We start from the raw sequence: 23,460 nt of genomic DNA, 5'->3' as shown, positions 1-23,460 counted from the left end.
TCTTTGATTTTGAGAATTAGAAAAAAATCAAGTTACATTTATATATCATGGAATAAATAAGTTGTATCTTCTCATTTCTCTGATGTTTAGCTTTCTAAAATTGTAACAATAAACAACGAAAGTTACAGTCCAATGTAACAATGTAATATACACGAAATCCCTTACGATGAAGTTTAAGACATAATAAACTCCTAATCAATTTCATAGTGCTCAGACATAATCAGATTCAAGAGTTATTGTTGATGAAATTTAGGAAATATTGCTTTTTACTTAGGAATTATGATCTCAACAAATACTACAACTTTTCAAGATTTCTATTCCTAAATTATTTTTCAAATGACCCCACACATTGTTCTGTCAGTCCTAATTTGTCTATGGGCTGTGGCTGCCCAACCAGAAACCCAAACTGTGTTATGTATCAATATTTTCATTCTTAATGCTTAATGCACCCCAGCAGAGATAAAAAGTACAGCTGTTTCCAGAAGTTTCTTCTGTATCTAGTGGTTTGGTTTAAGATAGCTGTTCAACTTGATAATGAAATTCCTGTTTTACTATTTTTCACTTTGTCCAGAGGAAATGTCAGTGGAGATGAAGCTTTTTCATAGTATTTCTAGAATTCTTGAAATGAAGGATTAAAAATACTACTTTGAAGTCATGGCTTATAAATTGTCACTGTCAATCATAACCTAGCTTATGAAAAAAAACTTTGATCCCTCCCATATGGAGATGTCCTGGACTTCAAAATGCACTTTCTCAGGTTCTTTTTTGTACCTGAGTGATTTGAATACCTTTCCTTTCTTTTAAAGGTTTATTCAAAACTGACACTGCCAATTTATGTCACACTGGGCTTGATAAACTCCTTCATTTCCAAATGAAAAAGAATGTAATTTTTTTTAAGTTCAAAATTTTAATTTCCATCAAACTCACCATTATAATCACTCACATCTACTAGTCCATTCTAACATAGTCAAGACCATCTCAAAGACTACATTTTATGATCTCATGTTCCACACACATATAGATTCTGGCAAATGCTATATGACTTAAAGAAGGAATAGCATTTCTTCTTTCCGACACGCCAAAGACCACCTGCAAAGACCCAACAGCTGCAAGCCAGCCAGGGAAAATCTCTCCCAGCTACAACAGGGTATAAAGGTACCTGTAGGATTTGGAGAAACACAATCTCATTTTGGATCGTGGAGACAGACGGGGGACTGAGGCTCCAAGGGGGTCCGAAACAAAAGCCATTTGTAGAGATAGTTCTAAAACAACTTGGAGAAATGGTCATTCGCAGATGGTGCCCAGCCGTATGGTTGGTGGGGGCCCCTCTGCCCCACATGAAGCACTTGTAACTGAGTAAGAGAGTTTCCTCTGCATGACGGGCAGGCTGAGCTGTCCTGCCAGAGAGGTAGCCTGCTCAGCTCTGCTCAGGGGCTGGAAGGGATAACCAGGATTTCCTGCTGCATGACACTTTCTCTTTGCAACAGGGATTGCTCCATCCCAAGCCCTTATCTTATTGTTAATGTGAGAAACACTCCCTTGCAAATTTGTTTTTAAATATAACACTGATCAAAGAATAAAGTCGCAATCTATCCCCAAAAAGCAGAGTTAAAAAACCAGGAGGTCAAAGGCACAGTCAGTTGAACCTGTAAATAGTGTGAACCTTGAAAAAAGAAATTAACAGATGACTTCTCTTTCACACTCATGATGGGGCTGGCCTGAATTTCATTTAATATCACTTCCATTTATGCCAGTCTTAGAGTTTGTTTATATAATTATTCACCACATTTTAAAAAAGGGTTTACTGATCTGAGAAATGCTAGTAGGTGCTCTAGCTACTGGCAAAGTCAATATGAGAATGCAAACAGGCAGGTCACTTTCAGACTTTTTCCCCACGTAAGCAACATCATTGAGGATGTTACAGTGACAGTCTTGGATAATTAAGATCCATTTTCTATTCCCTGGCAGCTTTAAACTTTCTGAGAATCTTTTCAGAAAATCTCTTTCAGCTTATGTGACTAATAAAGGCAAACAAATCTTCTCCCTAATTTATTTAGTCCAAGCTAATTTTGGGGTAGGAACATTTTAAGAGACAGTGCAGGTAGGCACCAAGAAATCCAATAAAATCACTAAGGTGGCTTGTTTACCCTGGGGATTTCATAGTGTGACAGATCACATTAACAGCACATCATTCCATCAACCCCCTATTCAAACACCATCTTGCTAGTGACCTCAGCTGTAAACTAAGAAATAGCTCTACTTCTCTTGGATAAGATTAGAGGGGGCTGGAATGCAGGAGAGTCATTTAGCCTCCTCTGGACTGTAGCAAATCCACAATTAGGTAAGCCCAAAGACAGTGAACACTCATCTGCCTAATTCAAATAGTTTCCCCTGTTTTCTTACACATTAAAAATCTGCTTCCCTAATTTTCTTAGTAACTAAGACCAGGATCATATCTTGCCTATTTCTTAAAAGTACCTGTATTTTTACCCATGTTGTAGATTACTCTCTTTCCTCAAATAAGAAATTTTGCCTCCTCACAAAATTTCCCCCTTTATCCTTTTAGCTCCTATTAATGCTTGGCTTCTAATATTGGCAGAGTAAGAGATTACATACATGATATACTGGAGTGCTGGGGAGGCAGGAGAAGGAAGTCAATGTCTTCCCTTGTGTACTCCATAATAACATATGAAATTTCACTATTATAACTCTATTCCTTTGTATTAGATATATCTAGGTACTAAATAAGGTTAGTACTTACATACTAACCTCTTTCCTCCAATAACAAGCAAACATCCCTGGGAAGGGTAGCACAGCTGTAATGATAATGCCGTGTGAATTAGTTTATCCATTGAGATTGCCCATAATATTAGAAAGGATCTCAGAAATGATTTAGTGTAGGCCCCTCACTTTACAGATGAAAAAAATGAGGTCCAGGAAGGTTAACTTACTTGCCCATGTTTATATAGGTATAAATGGCTAGGTATATAGGTATAAATTGACCGCCTCTGTTTTCAGTGTTCTTTCCGCTGAACCAGGCAGCATTCATTTGGAAGCAAAGCAGCATGAAATCAGGAGCAGGGAAGTTCTGGTGTACTGTGAGAGCACTGAAAAAGGAATAGAGACACAAAAAGAAGTCCTAGTCTGCCAAAGATGGACTACCTCCTTTTTTCTCAAAATATAAGCATCCTCATTTTAACAATTTGTAGACGGTAACTGAGAAGCACCCATTAGAGGACCAGCCTAGCAGCCAGAAAGACCTGGGTTCAGATCCTGTCTTTGACATGTATTGATTCTGTGACACTCTGCAAATCACTTAACCTCTCACCCACCCCAGGTGACTTTTTTTTGGGGGTGAGGCAATTGGGGTTAAGTGACTTGCCCAGACTCACACAACTAGTAAGGGTTCAGTGTCTGAGGCCATATCTGAACTCAGGTCCTTCTGATTCCAGGGCCAGTACTCTATCCACTTTGCCACCTAGCTGCTTCAAAAGAGCCCAGGTGACTTTTAAGAGTGGAGAAGGTTTCTACAGAAATTGTGACTCAGAACAGTAAAATCATAGTTTTAGACCAAACACACACACCACACACACACACACACACACACACACACAAATACATACAAATGTACACACACACAACCACAACAAACAACCCCCTTCATCCCTAACGTATACACAAAAAAAACTATATTTGGTAGATGATGGACACATCACAGGTTTCTAATAATGAAGATTGTACCTCATTTGACTAATGTAAGAATTGAAAAAAGTTCTTAACTGTGATTATAATTTTATTTTTCTTGGCAATAAGAGCCCCAAGCAAGGGCATTTTTGAATAATAACTAGTTACCTTGGTCTCTGGGACTATGTATTAAACATTTTGTAAAGGCCTTAATACTAATTAAGATGTGAACGGTTAACTACTACCTATAAAACGCGAGGCTACAGCACCCAGAAGGAAGGTGTAGACAGAGAGAAGCATGTTCTTATTTCTCAAAAGGGAATATAGAGTTCAGGAAAAAAAGGCCGAATCCTCCTATTACCATTGCCAAATATATTCTTTTGAATTGCTTCTAGAAAGCAGACCCAGTGAATAGCTAGGCAAGATCAAAGAACAGCTACAAAAATGGAATTATGGAAAGGAAATAGGAGCTTAGCCAATTTTCTCCTAACGAGAAACTGCGTAAAATAACAGAACCTTTCCCAATTATCATCATGCATTTTTCTAATTACTTTATGTCCCCCCCTTCACATCTCCTTCATAATGTCACACATAATCTCTCTCAAGTTGCCAGGTCTCAATAAGGTCATAGAAATAAGCTACTTACCATGGAGATTACTCATGAGGAAAGCTAAGCCTTGATTTCAAATATAAATACTGCCATTATTTTTTTCCCTGGGACTGTCTGGATCATTGCAGAATCATGAGAATTTATGTGACTGGAAAAAAAATTCTAAAGGGAAAAGGCAAAGGTATTTTCCTAGGCCATAGTTTTGCCTTCATTGGGGTTCCAATCAGTTATTTTAAGCTCTACTTTGTGGGTACCAAAAGTTACAAAGGATAAGAAGTATAAATATTGTGATTACTTAGAACACTGTCAAATTTTAAAGCATTTATTTTTCTGAGGGATTTTAATAAACACAGGGTTGAGTGGACAGAAAGAACTATTCTGTATACAAGGACAATTTTTTCCCCCTCAAAATCCAAACCAATTGGGCAGCTAGGTGGCACAGTGACTAGGGCACTGGCCCTGGAGTCTGGAGGACCTGAGTTCAAATCTGACCTCAGACACTTGACACTTATAGCTGTGAGACCCTGGGCAAGTCACTTAACTCCATTGCCTAGCAAAAAAAACAAAAACAAAAGAAAAATCCAAACCAAATTTAAGAAACTAGAGAGAAATAGCTTCAAATGGTGATGGTCCAAACCTCTCCTAAATACCTAAAATATATCCTGTTTTGTTCTTCTGTAGTGCAGTTTGGTAAATAGGGTATCTATTTTACGTTTTAAATTTTGTACGGCTTTGGATCCAAGTCAGCTGCTGTCACAAAGTGACCAATCAATCAAAGATCACATATTAAGCTCTTACTAAGTGCTTGACATATGGTTTCTGGGTTTCTGGGACCCTATAGGAGAGACAGGACTTAAGACAGTCAGAGAAGCCAGGTCTAAGAGGAGAGTCCAATGAGACACACTTTCCTGGAGTATACACATATCACTAATGCCAGAAAACTCTACTCTCCATGGCATCCAGATATTTATTTTGTGATAAGGAGTCACAGGTGTGGCAACGAAAGCTCAAATCTGCCATGGGGCAGCAGCACCCAAGGGGTGCAATTTTCAAGCCTTTCCCAAGGTACACAGATAAGAAAGGCCTCATCTAGGATTTACTCAACAGAAAGATCCCTTACACAAAAGAAAACAGAAAAAATAAGTTGTCATGTTGCAAATTTATTCTCATAAGGAAAAGTAAGTGGAGGGCGGGGCAGGGCAGGGGCTCCAAACATCCTACACAGAATTTCCTAAGAACCAGGTCTCTGGACTAGTACTGTTGTCATTAGAAAAAAAAGGGGAAAGCGAGAGGTTTTGTCTTTAGCAGAACTTCAGGGGGAAAAAGGGTGACCCTGGCGGGGTTGGCTATGTTGAAATCTATTGCCTCAGGAAACCAAAACAGACAGAAAGATGGGTTTGATAATGCGTTATTACGAAATAGTGGTCAATAGCGGTGCACGACAGATAATCAGAAGCTGAACCCTGACTGTATTTGGGTACAATTTAGCAACACACAATTTAAAAAAAATGACAAGCGTCTTTTCTGTTCTTGTTTTTGTTTTCTTTTGGCTAGGCAATGGGGTTAAGTGACTTGCCCAGGGTCACACAGCTAGTAAGTGTCAAGTGTCTGAGGTCACATTTGAACTCAGGTCCTCCTGACTCCAGGACTGGTGCTCTACCGACTGCACCACCTAGCTGCCCCGACAAGCCTCTTCTCTCATAAGAACTTCCACTGTGAGAGGCTTTGCTGAAAATAAGTGATATTGAAAAAGTAAAATATAAAAAATTTTCAAAAAATATTAAAAACTTAAATGAATAAAATGACATTCATATAACCATTTGAAAGGTACAAAGCACGTTCTAATACATTACCTCATTTCAGCCTTACCAGAACGCTGTGAGGTAGATAATTATGAGTATCATGATACAGGAATAATCTCCATTTCACAGGGGTGGAAAATGAATTGTCATGTGTTACAGGCAAGATCTGGAAAACTAGGCCTTCCTGAGTTCAAGCCAGGCTAGCTACCCACTCCACAACAGACAGCCCCAATGGATTCTGTCATAAGGAAAACAGACAATAGGACCAGTAGGCAAGAGAATAGTAGACCTAATATTTACCCAGTGCAGGTAACAGATCTGCAAAGCAAGGGTCTTCATTATAATAACTAATGCTCATCATCGACTGCAAAGCATTTCCAATGCCCGTCTGAGGGCTATACACAGCTAAACTCCAGTCAACAGAGAAGTTATTGCTTCTAAGTACATTTGCAAAATACAAGATGTGTTTATTTCATTTAGAGCTCAATTCTGCCCTACTTTGAAGGGATGTGTAACTGTATCCAAGTTTCTACATACCCGGTGTTACAGTCTATGTCTCTGGTTGGATAAGGACAATGATGTCATAAAAACACAAAGCCAAGATCTCAGTGTTTATATACCTTTGACCCTTAAATTCCCACCAAAGTGAACGAACATCTTCAAAGTATTCCAAACTAGGTTTGCGGTTTTGAACTTCTAAAACATCCCTCTTTGATTCCGTAGGTATCAGGATTTAAACCAAATAAATAGTTCCCAGCAAGTTGAACTTCCCCGACTTTCCATTTTTCTAGAGGTAGGACGAAAGAAGAGGAAACAGTCTCTTCTCCCACGCTCCCATGATGATCTCTGTGAAGAAATGTAGGATCAGATGGTCATCCCCAGTTGTCCTGTCCCATCTGGCCACTGGGCTCAGATGGCTCTGGAGAGAGAGTAAGACTTTGTACAGCTCTGCCTCACTTAGCTCCAACTCACACACAAGTCAAAACATCACCCTGTGATATCATTGGTCCTCCTTGAGAATGAAGGACAAACAATAACAATCTCTCATAGTCAGATATTCAGTTCTCTTGATAGAATGCAAGCTTCTTGAGGGCAGGGGATGTCTCAGTTTTTGTCTCTTTAAACCCTGATTTTAGAACAAGGTGAGGACCTTTAATAAATATTTGAACTGAATGGAGCCAAATTTTGTAAATTGCCCCTGCTGTGAATAACTTTCACTACCTCAAAGGTGAAAATGGTTTTCACCTTTTTATAATAAATTACTAATTAACTCTGTCACTTATTTTATGCATTTAAAAAACTGAGCATTGGAGGAAAAGAAGTGACACCTGGTCACTAGGTATAATTTTGGCCAGTATCCCCAGAAATACTGATAGTTTTTTCTTACATGTTAACAATCTGATTACCTTGAGACAGAGCAGTAAATTATACTTTAAAATAGTTAATTCTAAGCTAATCCTTTTAATTAATCTGAGCAGATGTAGATGAAAAAGGGGCCCATGTTTGTATTATGTCCTAATTTGAACCTTGTTTATAGGAACATACAATGTAAAAAATTGAAAGGAAAAAAAATTAACTAAAAATAACTGACAGGCTTCTTCTCAAATTTAAAAAAAAAACAATCCTGAGCTCACTAAATTTAGAAAATTTCCATTTATTTTCCAACAAGTTATGAGTTCCTGAAAACAGGTTGTTTGAAGAGAAAATATTTCACAGCCTTAACAGTAGCATACGTTACTAGGAATGCTGACTCCCTACTAAACAAGCATACACATGGTCCCTTAGGGCCTTTCAGAAATATTTTAACACATAACCAAGGAATGATAGGATTACCAGGGAGAAAAACCAAAGGATTCTCTAGGGAGAAGAGAAAAAAAGCAAAAAAAAATTAAAAATCTAACAAAAACAACAACAATAAACACCAAACCAAAACACAAACTACCAAAGAATCTCTAAATAAAAACAAACCATTTCATGCATTAATGTTTGGTGCCAAGAAGTTTTTTTCCATGACCATGTTTGGTATTCCTCCATATAAATAGAAAAGGGGCAGGGAAATATTTGTTATAACATTTTCAGACATGTAAGGAGAAGGCAGTATGATACAGACAGAATAACAGAAGAACAGTCAGAATCATTGCTAGAAAGGATCTGGGATCTTTACAATCTCATTTGGAAGTTTAAGGAAAGGCCCATAAAGCAAAATGACTTGGCTAAGTTCACAAGCTTGTGGTAGGGCCAGGACCAGAAACTGGGTTTCTCAAGGCTATGCTTCATCTTTCTAAAGAAACGAAAAAAGATCTAAAGGTTTTATTGCTGTTATTTCCTAAGACCCTCCCACCCCCAACAGAAGCCTTTTATAACAAAGAGCTTCAGTTTAGGAGAACAAATCAACAGTATGAACATGTTTGAAAACATGTGACTCACTTGACATCTGTGATCTACCCAAAAGAGTATATTTCTTATTGGTCCTTTCAATGCTATTTCCAAAATATGCTTTATCCTGGGGGCATGGTTCTGACTCTATCATTTATTAGCTATTTACTTGGGAAAGATAGCGAAGCATGGGGGGAAGGAGAGAGGAGAGAGATGGAGAGAAAAGGGTGTACAGGAGGAGAGAGAAAGAGGGAGGGGGTAGGTCAGATGGAAAGAGAAAGGGAGAGGAAGGGATGACAGAAAAAGAGACAGGGAAAGATGGAGAAAAAGAGGGGGAGGGAGAAAAGAGAGAGAGAAGGGAGAAAAGGAAATGGGAAAGAGGGAAGTGGGAGAAAGAAGGTAAGGAAAAAGGAGAGGGAGAGAAAAAGGGGAGAGAGAAGGAAAGAAAAAGAGAAGGGGAGTGAGAAAGTTAGGGCAGAGATGAGAAACAGAGATAGAGATAGGTTATTCCTTTCTGCTGAGTGGAGGGGAAGTCAGATGACCAGTCACCTCCAAGAAAACCTTAGGTTAAATCAGGAGCAGAGGCAGAGTAACAGGTGGGCTGGTGGGAAAGATATAGAGTTCAAGTTCAGAGGTTAGGGGGTTGCTGGATTTGACAGCTTGGGGTAGATGCTTAGCAGCTCTGAGGAGTAAGAGTCACCTCTGCCACACCTCTCTCTGGATGTTCTTTTGGAAATGGGAGTGAGTACTGGAAAGAGGAGAAGTTTAATCTCAGTTATGAAAGAAGTGGAAGATTTGTACTGGTAGAACGTAGAAGAGAATGAGCAGAATCATGGAGTGTGAATGAGCAGCAGAAAGTGGAAAGCTAGGGAAAGAAGAAAGAAATGAGCTTGCCTTGGAGGGGACAGTTCATCTTGGAAAGCAGTGGGAAATAAAATCAGGCAGGTCAAAAGAGACTATAGTTGTGGAAGGGCCTTGAAATTCAGGATAAGGAATGCATATATCTGATATAATAGGTCATCATCAGTTCTTGATCAGGGTTTGCCAATTTGTTTTAGGATGATGAGCTTTATACCAGAGGAAGGAGGATCATTTTTCTTGGTCACATTTTCTTTGGTAATATGCTTTTGTCTCAACCTCTACCATGTGCCTTTTCATTGCCCTTTGGGATAACTACAGTTTTGACTCCTCTGAGATCATAGTTTTCAATGATTCAAAATCAAATAACATCAGTGGAAGAACGTTGACATTTAAGAGATGAGAATATTCCATATTAAGCTGGATGAAAGAGAAAATGACTCTGAAAACTTTTTAACTCACAAAGCCCCATACAAATGCAAGGCATTATTAAGCTTAATGAGATAGGAAAAATCCAGACTGAAAAATCTATAATATGATATATATATATATATATATATATATAATATGTAGTAATTATGATATAATATTAAAATATATAATATAGTATAAAAAGCTATAATTTCAATGTCCACAGTATGAAACCATCAATAATGCTTTAGAAATAATGCAGGTTATTTTATAGAGCTAGAAAAAATAATAACAAAATTCATTTGGAAGAACAGAAGGTCCAGAATATCAAGGGAATTAATGAAGAGAAATGCAATGGAATGTGGCCTCGAGTGCCAGATCTTAAACTGTATTATAAAGCAGCAATCATCAAAACTACTTAGTACTGGCTAAGAAGTAGAGTGATGGATCAGTGGAATAGGTTAGGTTCATAAGACACGATAGTCAATACCTTTAGTAATCTGCTATTTGATAAACCCAAACACTCTAGCTTCTGGGATAAGAATGCATTATTTAACAAAAAACTGCTGGGAAAACTGGAAAATAGTATGGAAGAAACTAGGCATAGACCAACATCTTACACCATATACCAAGATAAAGTCAAAATGGGTAGGTACACAATATACATCTAAAGGCCAATACTATAAGTAAATTAGGAGAGCAAGGAATAGTTTACCTGTAAGATTTATGGAGAAGGGAAGAACTTATGACTAAACAAGAGATAGAGAATATTATAAAATATAAAATGGATGATTTTGATTACATTAAATTGAAAAGTTTTTGAACAAAGACAATGTAACCAAGATTAGAAGGGTAACACAAAGCTGGGAAATAATTTTTATAGTTGGTGTCTCTGGTAAAGGCCTCACTTCTAAAATATATAGAGAACCGAGTCCAATTTGTAAGAATATAAGTCATTCCCCAATTGATACATGGTCAAAGGATATGAGCAGTTTTCAGATGAAGAAATTAAAGCTATCTATGGTCACATGAAAAAATGCTCTAAATCACTATTGATTAGAAAGATGCAAATCAAAATAACTCTGAGGTACCACATCACACCTATCAGATTGGCTAACATGACAAAACAGGAAAATGATAAATGTTGGAGAAGATGTGGGAAAAACGGAACACTAATGCATTGTTGGTGGAGTTGTGAACTGATACACAGTTTTATAGCCCTTTGTGCATCTTGTGCTTTCATATTTCTCTGAATAAGTGTACTAAGTTTGGGTTCAGTGAAGTGATTGTAAATGTGATTTATACATATTGGATGCCTTCTCTGTTAATTATTCCCTATTTATCCTGTATATCGCTTGCTTTGTATACATCTGTTAAACTGTTTCCCCCTCCCCATTAGATTGTAAACTCCTTGAGGCCAGGGATTGTCTTTTGACCTTTTTGTACCCCCAACATTTAGCACAATGCCTGGCATATAGTAGGTGTTTAAAAATGTTTACTGATTGGTTGATAATAAGAGATAGAGACTGGGCCTCTGATTTCTCTTGTATGGAGAACTCTCAGGTGAGGAAACTTACTTTTATCAATATAGGTTGGCAAGCTCTCTGCACCTTATAATCTTATAGTGTTGCTGTTAGCAGAGAGATGTTACACAGATAGTACGCGTCACAGGCAGGATTTGAACCCAGGTCTTGCTGGCTTTGGGGTCACCTTTCTCACCTCTGTAGTGTGAAAATATGATCTTTAGATTATACTGCTTGTCGATTTTTGTAATCATTGGCCTACCACATCTGGAGGTTACTAATGTTGGAGAAATCCACGTATGAGATTCGTCAACTAGGAAGGGGCATTACTGGTGGGTGTCTATTTTTATAATCGAAGAAGCACTCAGGAAAAGTGACCACCACCAGGCAATAAATGCTTCTTCTCTAACAAATGGAACAGAGTCGCTTTCATGAGCACAGCTTTCTCCTGAGGTTGCTGAGGAGCAGACTGTAAAAGTCAAAGCTGATACACTCTCCCTTCTTACTGGATCCTGATCCCCTGTCAAGGGCTACTGATATCTCAAGGGCAGTAGGAGAAACCTAATTTTAGTCTTCTGGAAATTGAAGAGCTCATGCAAATGATTACCAAACGCTTCTGACTCCTGTTTGGGATCGGCCCCCTCGAAAAGGAATTCAGTGCAGGAGAAGATGCAAGAGAGTCACAGAGAAGAGGTCAGAGCCTCAGCGTACGACACGAGTTTGTCCTGGAGGATTTCAGATCTGAACCTTGGTCAGTGTTAAATAGATGCCTGGTGAATCAATACAGTTCATTCTAGAAAGAAACAGCTTTTCCAAACCAGTAGAATAAGGTGTATCATAAGAAAGCCATATAAGGATCTATGTTAATTTCTAGTTTAAAAGTCTATTTTATGTTATAAATGCTGCCCTTGGATCAGATCATTCCTTAAAAACATCTCTTGTTTAAAACAAATTATAACTGGCTTCCTCAGTCCTACTCTTATTTATTGTTTTAATTGAGTTTTAAGTAGTAATCATCCAAGAAACCTTTTGAATTCACATTTAAATGCAAATGTGCTAGACTAGGACAAAAGGCCATGGGGCCACAGGGCTTAGATACATTAGAACTTGAAAAACTCATGAATCTATGATATTAAATGGAGAATCAGATGAACCCCAGAGTCCGAGTACAGACACTGATGGAGTCTAGACAGCTCCCTCTATCCCCTGGAGCCACAGACAGAGTCATGACCCAGGGGACGGAGTCAGAGCCAGGTCCCAGACTGCAAAGAAACAAAGGTCAGTGCCAGGGGGCAGGCCTAAGGGAATCTCTTCAAGATCTAGCACAGAGCTCTCCAGGCTAGAGGTGTTGTGGGTGGATAACTCTTAGAATGCTGCACCTCTACATGTTTTGATACATTCCTGATTACAGATCACAGAATCACAGAAAAAAAATTTTTCTGAGGGTGAAAATTTTATTTAATTTAAAAAGCCAGTAGCCGATTTTCCCGTCTCCTGCTGTCCTATCCCTTTACCACAAGAAAAACAAGTGTGTCAATTGATACAAAAATATAATTATTTTACTTTGAAATAAAATTTTTGTCCCACTAACTGCTATTTTCTTTGCCTCGTGGATTTAAAAAAAAGGAAAAAAAGTACTGAATCAATTGACCCAGCTTGGTCCTTCAAATTATTCTTAAATCCTAGTTCTTCTAGGGTTAACAAATACACTATCAGAACAATGAATGAAATGATCACATCAAGACCCTTCCACCTTCCCAAGGTTTCCATAAAAAAATATTGATGTTATCTGACCTGAAAGGGACTTCAGAAGTCATTTGGTACCTGAACAACAATCACCTCCAATAAATGCTCATCCAGACTTCAATAAAAAACCTCCAGCTACGGAGAACCTATTATCTGCCAAGGCAACCCATTCATATCTAAAAAGTCAAATCTAATTGTGAGAATTTTTTTCCCTTATCTCAAGTCTGAACTTGCCCTTCTGGAACACTAACCACTGATCCCAGAACTGCCTGCTGGAGTCAAGCAGAATGAGTCCAATCCCTCTTTTGTACATAGCACTTCAAATACTTGAAGATAGTAATCTTCCGTCTCCCTGTCTCCCTTTTCCCCCAACTATCCTCTCTACTTCTATTCTCCAAATCTTCTCTTCCCTTGGGAAAACATGGTCATTTCCTTCCAATGATTTCTGTACAATTCTTCATCATCCTGGCTGCCTTCCTGTGGATGTTTGCCAGCTTGTCAATGCCATGGGATCCAGAGGCACTTCACTGGTGTAGTAGATAAAGTGCCGAGCCTGGAGTCAGGAAATCCTGAGGTCTAATCTGACCTCAAACACTTCCCAGTTGGTCTACACAGCTCACTTAATCTCTACCTGCCTCAGTTTCCTCAATTGTGACACAGGGTAATAATTCCACTTTTTTTCCCCCTGGTTATTTTAAGGATCAAAAGAGATAATAATTGTAATGTGCTTGACAAACCATAAAGCACTATACAGATGTTAGCTATTAGACTATTGTTGTTGTTCAGTTGTTTTCAGGTGTGTCCAACTCTTCATGCCCCATCTGGGGTTTTCCTGGCAAAGATACCAGAGCGGTTTGCCATTTCCTTTTCCACTTCATTAGATTATTAGCCACTATTAATTTAATTTAATACTCCAGATATGACATGTCCAGGGCAGACTATAAACACGAATGCTACATCCCATGTTCTTAAAACTTTTCCTCTCTGTTGACCACACACACACATACACACACACACTCTCAGTGTACACAGATTATCTAGTCATTTTTCCCCCATCTTGTACTTATGAAGTTCATTTTTTGATACTCAAGAAGTGGGTTTTCCACTCATCACTCTTCAATATCACTTATTTGATTCAGCCCACTGTTCTAGCCTCTTAAGATGTTTTTTGAATCCTAAATGTTGGCTATCCCTCTCAGCTTTGTGTCATTTGCAAATCAGACTTTACAAAAAATCTTCTTCTAAGTCATTATAAAAACTATTAGATAGCATAGTCCAAGGACAGATCTCAGGGTCATATACCAGAGGCCTCCTTCCAAGCTGACATTGAACCATTAATGATTATACTTCTGATATATATATATATATATATATATATATATATATATATATATATATATACACACACATATATATATATATACACACACATATATATATATATACATATATATATATACACATACATACATATATGTATATATATATATGTCAAGATGTTATGAGAGCTTTAATGGGATGTGTGTGTGTGTGTGTGTGTGTGTGTGTGTGTGTGTGTGTGTGTGAAGATGCTATAAGAGCTTTAACGGGGGAAGACATTATTATATTATACTGATTATAGTTTGGCCACTAAACCAGTTTAGAATTCACCCAACTTTATTTTCATCTACTAGATCACATCATTCCACCTTGTCTACGAGGCCACCATGAAGTAGTTTATTACACGTTTTAGTGAAATTCAGATAAACAAATATGTATCGCATCATCATGATCTACCACTCTAGTAACCCTGTAAAGAAAAGGAATAAAGGAAAGAAATGAAGTTAGTCTGGCATGATCCCCAAATTAGTGCTCCTTCCTTTCTCAAATTACATGGATACATTTACCACATGTTGTATGCCTTTGTTAAGCTCCTCGAGGCTAGGACTGTATTTTTGTTTTGTCTTTATAGCCCCAAGGCTTTGTACAGTAAGGGCTTAAGAAGTGTTCTTCATATTGAATTACATGACGTGTTCTTCATGAAGCCATGATGATTCATAGTAATCACTGTTTCCTTTTCTAGATATTCATAAACCACCTCTCTAATGACATGTTTTAGAATTTTGCCAAGAATTCCACTCAAGCTCACTGACCTGTAGTGTACTTATTTTATATGCTTCACTTTTTGAAAATTAGAATGACATGTCCTTCATTCTAGCTGTACCTCTCCCTTTCTCTATGGTTTACCTCTCTCTCCCTCATAACCTTTCAATGATCCTTGATAATGCTTGAGCAGTTACATCCATTGGTTCTGTCAGAATCTGGGATAAAGCTTGTCTGGGACTTGTGGCTTTCATTAACTATATCTGATTTGCCGTTTCTGGCCCAAGAATCAGCCTCCTTAATAGAATTTAGCTAACATTTTACTTAAATAAGAAATAGCATCCTATTCACAAACTATTACTCAAAATTCAAATCAAATTTATTTCAAGTTTTGAAAAACTTAACATTCTTTACTTCCCTCCTCCATAAAGTATCACTTACATATTATGCATGGTTCTTCCAAGAAAAGGAAAAAGAAGAGTTGAAAATAGAGAATACAGAGAGAAATGCAGTTTAGTGAGATGCAGATATTAGCTAAGTGAAATGCAGACATAATTAAAATAACCAGCACAATTTGCTCAGAATGTCCTTTGTTCAAAACCTTTCCAAACTGCCCTTTACATTGCTGAGCTAATGAAGAGTGAACTTCTCAGTCTGGCATACAAGGCCATTAAACGCTCTGATGACAGCCTGATTATCCCGTCTTATCTCACCTAGCTCCCTTTTGCATAGTCTATACTCCAGCCAGATTCAAGCACTTGCTAGTTCTCTTTACAATGTCCATACTTATGTTTATGCTACTCCCTGTGCTTGGACTATATTCCTGATACTTCTGCTTGTTGAAATCCTTTCTCAACCTTCAAGGCCCTGGTCACATGTGGCCTCTAGGCTGCAGGTTCCCCACCCCTCTCCTAGTCTAATGGGTAATGCAGTTGTTTATGTGTTTAAATTCTTCCATATTAGGATATAAGATCTTCTTGAATCTTAATATTTTGTGTTATAGAATCACAGATGTCAAAGTGAAAGGGACTTCAGAAATCAGCTTGTCCAATCCCTTCACTTTATAGATAAGAAAACTAGAGCTCAAGGAAGTTAAAAGTCACACAGGCAGAGCCAGAATGTGAACCCATATTCTCAGATTCTCCATCCAGCATTCTTTCCACTGAACACCCCATGGCCTTAGCACAGTACAGGGGCATGATGAAATCCAGAGGAATGAGCCAGAGGGGAAATGATGAGATGGCTGCCTGGGTCACCCTCCTTAAAGGGAGGATATGGGAGGAGCTCAACTCACCAGAGGTCCACCTTCCACCTTTTCCAATCAGAGGGAGGGAGGGGTCACAACCGAAGCCAGGACTGAGGAGGTATAAGTTTCAAGGTTGATGTGATCTTACAGGATGATGAGTTTCTGGAGACCATGATGAACTCCAGAAACCAAGTTGGATGGGAAATGAAAACATAAGGCCTCCACTAAGAGAGCAACAGTGATGAAGAGACATATAGTAGTTATAAGCAGGATGACAGAAGCAAAGATCTAGATCTGGGAAGGACCTCAGAGTCATGTTGTCAAGTCAATAAGCATTTGTTAATCACCTACTATGTGTCAGACACTGTGCTGAGCACTAAGGATACAAAGAAAGGCAAATCACAGTCCATGTTATCAAAGAAGTGAAGGAGAATTGGGTGGGGTGGATGGGAGAGACATAAGAATAACAATGTACAAGCAAGATACATACTGGATAAATTGGAGATAATCACAGAGGAAGGCTTTGGGCCTTAAGGGCATCTCCTTTGGGCTTCTGGCAGAAGGTAGAACTTTAGCTCAGACTTGAAGAAAACCAGGGAGTATAGCAGATGGGAATGAGTGGAGAGAGAGTTCCAGGCATTGGGGACAGCCAGTGAAAATGCCAAGAGTTGGGAGAAGGTACATGAGGAACAGCAAGGAGGCCAGGCTCACTGAATTGCAGACTACATGAGTGGTGGGAAGAAGTGTGTAATAAGACCGGAAGAGAATCCAGTTTATAAAGGGCTTTAAAAGCCAAACAGAAGATTTTTTTTATCTGATCCTTTAAATAATGGTGAGCCAGTGGGGTTGCCTAAACAGGGGAATGCTATGATCAGATAGGCCAGCTAGTACAATACTTCATTTTACAAATGAGATAACTGATGTCCAAAGAGGTTTTGAGTGACTTGCCCAAGGTTCACAGTTTTGAGGTACAGAACCAGGATGTAGGCTGAAACCTATTACCCACCAACAACTTTTGAGGAAATAAGATAAAAACCTCATTGAGGGCACATAGAAACAAAAAAATGGGTTAGTTGTATAGTGAGAATGAGGAATAACAAACAGATGGACTACTAGAATTCTGCCTGGTATCTCTGAAATATTAGGGCCTCAAGAAAAGTTTCCTTCACTTTCTTCGATGGATAGATTCTCTATGGAGAATTTATGGAAGGACACAGATTAAATGTGCATAGGATGAGAAAACACTGAAGAAAGTATTGGTTGGGATCTTCGTTGGTGAGGCAGCAGCACCCACACCATTAATGAGATATAATAATAATAATGGCAACAACAATTATTATCTCATTTGATCCTCACAACAACCCAGCGAAGTAGGTACTATTGTTATCCCAATTTTATAGATGAGGAAATTTAAGCAGAAAGAGGTTAAGTAACTCACATAGGGTCACATAGCTAGTGAGTATCTGAAGCTAAATTTGAATTCAGGTCTTCCTGACTCCAGGTCCAGGACTCTATCTACTAGACCACCTTGACAATTCAAGTAACAAAGCAAAACCCGTTACTCCTTTTTGATCTATGACTTTAAGCAAACCCATGCTGCATTAGCTTTTGTTCCTATAGAATAGAATCAATACCTGTCACTTAACTCTCTAATATCTACATTTGAAAGTTTTCTAAGAGCTCCGGGAATTTAATATGCGTTAGACTGTTTCATATGAATCAATTTTCATTTGTCATTTGAGGATATGAACTCATGGGTAAGTTAATTTGCTAAAAGGAAAAGGCTCACGAACATCAACATTGCATCAGGCCATCAGATGTACCTATAACAGAGTATTAGTCTATAGTAAAATAATTTTTGAACAGATGGTTAATTCAATGCATTTAACCAAAGAGCCTGGTTTAAAAAATCCATCAAATTAGATTGACTGTCATGACTGACTAGTTGCCAATACATCAGAGCCAATCAATTCCTCAAGACTATCATTCTGATAGAAATGTGGGAAACATCTCAGACAATGAAATCAAATAGTCTGCTTTAATCATTGAAGAAAGGTAGTGTGGGAGAAAGATAAAATTTATTGCTATTTCCCAAGAGTGTACTAAATGCAAGCAAGAAAATGGGTTTCCTTCCTGACAACATGTGGAGCTTTGAATCATGCAATATTTAAACTATTAATAATGGAAAAAAGAAGAATTTCTATTTTTAAAAGTATAAGACAAATGATGAACTTGAGAGCAAGGACTAGGTTTTTTGTTTTGTTTTTGTTGATTTGTTTTCTTTTGTCCTTCTTTGTGTCCCTAGCACTTAACACAGTGCCTGGCACATAGCATGTACTTAATAAATGCTTCTTGATTTACTGATACCTGAAACTAGGCACATTCAGCCCCTGAGTGAGCACTATTTTTTTTTATGTTCTTACCAAGAAGGAGACAAGGTCCTTCAGATCAAATTATGCTTTAAATCTACCTTTAGACCCATACAAGTGAAATAAAGTTAAAATTAAAATTAAAAAGCCAGCATTTACATAGTACTTCAGGTTTTGAAAAGCAATTTGCACATACACACACTTATATGTGTGTATATATATATGTGTGTATATTTTTTGTTAAGTCATTTTTCAGTTGTGTCTGACTCTTTATGACCCCATTTAGGGTTTTCTTGGCAGAGATTTTGGAGTGATTTGCCATTTCCTTCCCCCAATCATCTCACAGATGAGAAACTGAGACAAACAGGATAAAGTGACTTGCCCAGGGCCACACAGTTATTAAGTGTCTGAGGTCAGACTTGAACTCAGGAAGATAAGTCTTCCTGACTCTATGCCTAATACTTTATACACTATGGTACCACCTAGCTGCCCATATATGTAAGTCAGTCAGTCTGTCTACCATCTTAAAAAATCTCCAAAGTAGATATTCTGAAGTTGGGGTATTTAGAAAAGAAACTGAGTCATAGAGGTTAAGAATCCTGGACAAACTTCAGTAGTCACTTTACAAGTGTTTGGTACTCAATTAACCTACCCACGTCACTCAGCAGTCTGTTTATATCATATTATGTGGCAGCATAGATATGGACAACATGTGATGGTGAGGGGAAGAGGAAAGGATGTGGCTCATGGTATCAGTGTAAGTTAAAAAGCCTTAGATCTATTTCAGGAACAGCTAGCCACCCTCTCAGTTACCTTTCTTCTGTATCCCCACCTCCCTGTTACGTTCAGCCAGCCTTCTCCCCCACTGAATCACTTGTCTGTGTCTCCCAACAGCATAGACTTCCCCTGGAAAGGCCAAGAATTACTAAATCACCAGGAACTCACCAAGTCCAGGCGATGGCTCTGGATATACCTCTATATATTTTACAACCAATAGTATATGAAAATGGGATTTTCTCCTGTACAAAATACTATCATTTTCATGTAAGCTGCTAAATTCTGTCTCATTCTTATAGTCTAGCAATGACCTGAAGATTGGTTGTCAGTCCGTAAGTGTGTTTCCAATTTAAAACCCTTTAATTAGATTATACACACATATTAAAAGTAAATTCAAGTACACCATAGCATCATCCTATTTTAAATCCCATGAAACCCAATAAAATGAGTAATTATTCTTTCAAACTTAATACTAATCAATTGATTACTATTTAGAAGAAAAATTAGTACAAAACAGCCTGGGTTCATTTATTAATAAAAGGTTTCTGAATGGATTTAAGAAGGGAAAAAATATCCCCATGCACACATCAGTGCTGTGGATAATGAACTGCATGCATCTACAACAGAGAACATCCATATACCTATAATTCCATCAAGCCGTGGGCTAACCACTTCAAGTTCTTGTGGCTGATGAGGTCATTGGATCTGCATGACTAAGCTTCAGACCATCATGTAGACTAAGATCATAGAATTCCTCTTGAGGTCACTTTTTCAGAGCTTTGGGACTCTAAGCCTTTCTCTAAAATATACTTTTGTGCCCTCTAGCGGTAAAAAATAAAAACCGAAGTATGGATTTATTATTATTATTTGCCAAATCTTTGCTTCTAAAATATAGTTAAGCAACTATCATTTTATTATGATACAGTTGTCAGACTATTTTGGCACTCATCATTATAGGAAGTCATTACTGATTCAGAACATGAATTGCTCCAAAATGATAAAAGGTTTACTCTTCATTTATGCAAAAGGGTGGGAAAAGATTCTCTCCTCTTATATTTTGTTTTAAACGAAGAAAAAGCCCAAATTCTACTGAAGACATTGTGATATATATATATATATATATATATATATATATATATATATATACACACACACACATACACACACATAGATATGTCTATATGTCTGTATTATGCATATATGTGTGTGTGTGTATGCTATGTTAATCAGACTACCAGAGGAAAACTGAACTATCAGCCTGAGAAATAGCCTTGATAACAGTCTTTTTCTTTTATAACATACATGTACATATACATGCATATTCAAACACTAGTGATACAGATATAAACAGTCTAAGTTTACACAAGAATCTCAGCACTCAAATTATACCATTTTCATCCATTGCTCCTGAAACATTAAAACACTTGATCTGTTTTTTGGGTGGCCGATGATCAAATTCTGGAATCTAAAGAATGATGATCAAAGTCATTAATTAAGAGTTAATGTCTGCTGTCACTCTATCTAACTTCCCTCTTTTCTTCCAAGGGTGCTACCATCCTTACAGTCATTCAGATTCACGACCTCAGCTTCATCCTTGGTTCTTCATTATGCCTCAGGCCCCATTTCCAGTCAATGGTCAAGTCTTGTTGATTTGACCTTCACAACATTTCCGGAATCCTTCCTTTCCTTTCTTTCCTCTCACACACTGCTACCCTCAATTCAGGCCCTCATCATCTCTTTGTAGGACTTTTACAATATCCTCTTGCTGCTATTTGAAACATTAGCTAATGTCCTTAGATGCAACAAGTTACACAAACATTTCAGCATATTCACTCTTTGAGGCAGGAACTCATATATATAGACTCATATATAGACAATTGCCATTTTTGATGATTATGCTATTTAAAGTATGTGCAAACAGGACCCTGAATTTATTAACAGTATTTTTTCTTTTCACAACTTTAGCTTCTGTTTAAACTTTAGCTATAATACATCTATATTTTTAATAGGTATGTGATTTCATCTGGATAGGGAGCTCCAGGTAAGGAACTTTCTCTACCAAAGGAGATCATCACCTCCTCTGCAATTTCTAGTCTGAGAGAGGGTTGCCTGGGGGTGGTTAGCCTAGAGCAGACTTTCAAGAGTCCCTTAGATAGCAAGGAGATCAAATCCTTCAATACTTAAAAGAAATAAATCCTGGCTATTCACTGGAAGGTCAAATACTGAAGATGAAATCTTAAATACTTTGGTCATATAATGAGAAGATGGGACTCACTGGAAAAGACCGAAAGACTGTGATGTTGGGAAAGATTGAAGGCAAAAGGAAAAGGGGATGGCAGAGGACAAAATGGGTAGATAGAGTAAAGGAAGCAATAAATATGGGCTTGGACAGATTTCGAAAGATAGTGGAGAAGAGAAGGAGCTGGTGTTCTACCGTCCATGGGGTCACAAGAGTCAGACACCATTTAACAGCAACTGCAACAATCTTCCCATTCAACGATTTACAGCCTGAAGCAGTTTCCAAACCTTGTCTAAAAAAGAAAGCTTCTCATTGTGTTTCATGTCCACCATCTGAAGCAATTCAAACATAAGGGAAAATTAGAATATTCATACCTCTTTTCTGTAGATAAAGAAGGAAATATTTCCAAACTTACCTGAAAAGAAAAGCAAGAAAAAGAAAGTTACTACATTTATATCATTAACCAGTACTGTGATTTTTATTCTCCAGCAAGATAAAAACAAAGCAGGCATCAGACAGGCAGTCATCTCTTAATTGCCTGAGTAGATTATCCGTAATAAATCTGCTTTCAAGTGAAGGCACATTCATCACATCTAGTTTATTCTCCTTCCTCCTCCCACCAACCCACCAACCACAAAGTTGTAGAGCTTTTAAACCAAAATGCTTAATTACATCCCTAACTCCCAGCAGTACACAATTAATAAACTTAGTGTGTGGAGTGTTTTTAGCATTTTAGCTCCATTTTGGACCAGGAGTTTCCTTGTTCTAAAATGATTCTGTTTATTTTTAGGACAGTGTGAGGTACAAGGAAGAGCTCACACGATCATAGTTTTAGAGCTGGAAGGGACTTTAAGGTCATCCAATCTAACCGCTTCATTTTGCAGATGAGGAAACTGAGACCCAGATAGGTAAAGTAACTTGACTTGTCAGGTCTGGGCAGAACACAATGAGGAAAAAGTGAACTTTCAAGTTTCTACAGCTTCAGTTCTTCATAGTGTGGCTGAATTATTCTGTTGGAAGTATTGTTAATTTCCCTAAACATTGGGTGTATTCATATACAGATGTTGGCTCAGTAGTACATCCTAGGGCCAAATAGAAGTTATTTTTTAGTTACTCAGCATTGTGTATTATTTGTGTCATTGCTTCATTTGAATAATGTAGATTATTCAAAATAGCGAAGATACATTTTAGAGGCAGGAGAATGCATTAAATAAGATATTTGACGCCAAACTCAATAAAACCATCGTCTTTGCTCCCAAATCAAAACTTTTTCTGACCTTTGCTCAGTCACAACAGCCAGACTATCACTGACCCAGATTTGCAGTTTAAGAGACACCCTTGACTCCTCACTCACTGTCCCCAACTACTCTTCCTCCTCCCCATTTAAGTGTTGCTGTTGTTTGTCCTTCAGTCTCAAAGAGGATCAATGACATCATGGCCTATTGAATTAATTCCAAGTTCTGTCCTTTCACCTTCATAACATCTCTTCCTTCCTTCTCTTTCTATATCTACATCATTTCCTACATCCTATCCTTTCTTTCCTTTCACTTGACCACTACTCTAGTGTAAGTCTTCATGATCTCTCTCCTAGACTCTTACTATAGCATCCTAATTAGTCTCTCTGGCTCAATTTTCTCTCTTCTCCAATCCACCCTCTACATAGCTGTCAAAGTGATCCTCCTTAAAACCCAAGTCTGACTATGTCTCTCCCCTGCTCAAAAAGCTACAATGGCTCAC

At 37.9% G+C, this 23,460-nt stretch overlaps 1 protein-coding gene across 3 annotated transcripts in view; it reads right to left on the bottom strand.

Annotated features, from left to right (window-relative positions):
• LOC110202749 (3',5'-cyclic-AMP phosphodiesterase 4D) overlaps positions 1-23,460 on the bottom strand; it is a 686,828-nt gene that overhangs the window by 429,630 nt on the left and 233,738 nt on the right. Inside the window, exon 1 of one of the 3 annotated variants that reach the window (XM_078153182.1) lies at positions 1,160-1,447. The exons of 1 other annotated variant lie outside the window; for it this stretch is intronic. In XM_078153182.1, the coding sequence (XP_078009308.1) occupies positions 1,160-1,248 (89 nt within the window). In that variant the 5' untranslated portion in view covers positions 1,249-1,447. Of the gene's footprint in view, positions 1-1,159; positions 1,448-23,460 lie in introns of those variants that run through there. One more of the 3 variants, XM_078153184.1, reaches the window with a different exon arrangement.

This window comes from Phascolarctos cinereus, unplaced genomic scaffold (genome assembly GCF_003287225.1).
Source record: "Phascolarctos cinereus isolate Bilbo 61053 unplaced genomic scaffold, phaCin_HiC Scaffold_4;HRSCAF=312, whole genome shotgun sequence".
NCBI classification, from domain to species: domain Eukaryota; kingdom Metazoa; phylum Chordata; class Mammalia; order Diprotodontia; family Phascolarctidae; genus Phascolarctos; species Phascolarctos cinereus.
Note: the sequence above shows the minus strand (reverse complement) of the source record. Positions and strands in the feature narration are given on the sequence as shown.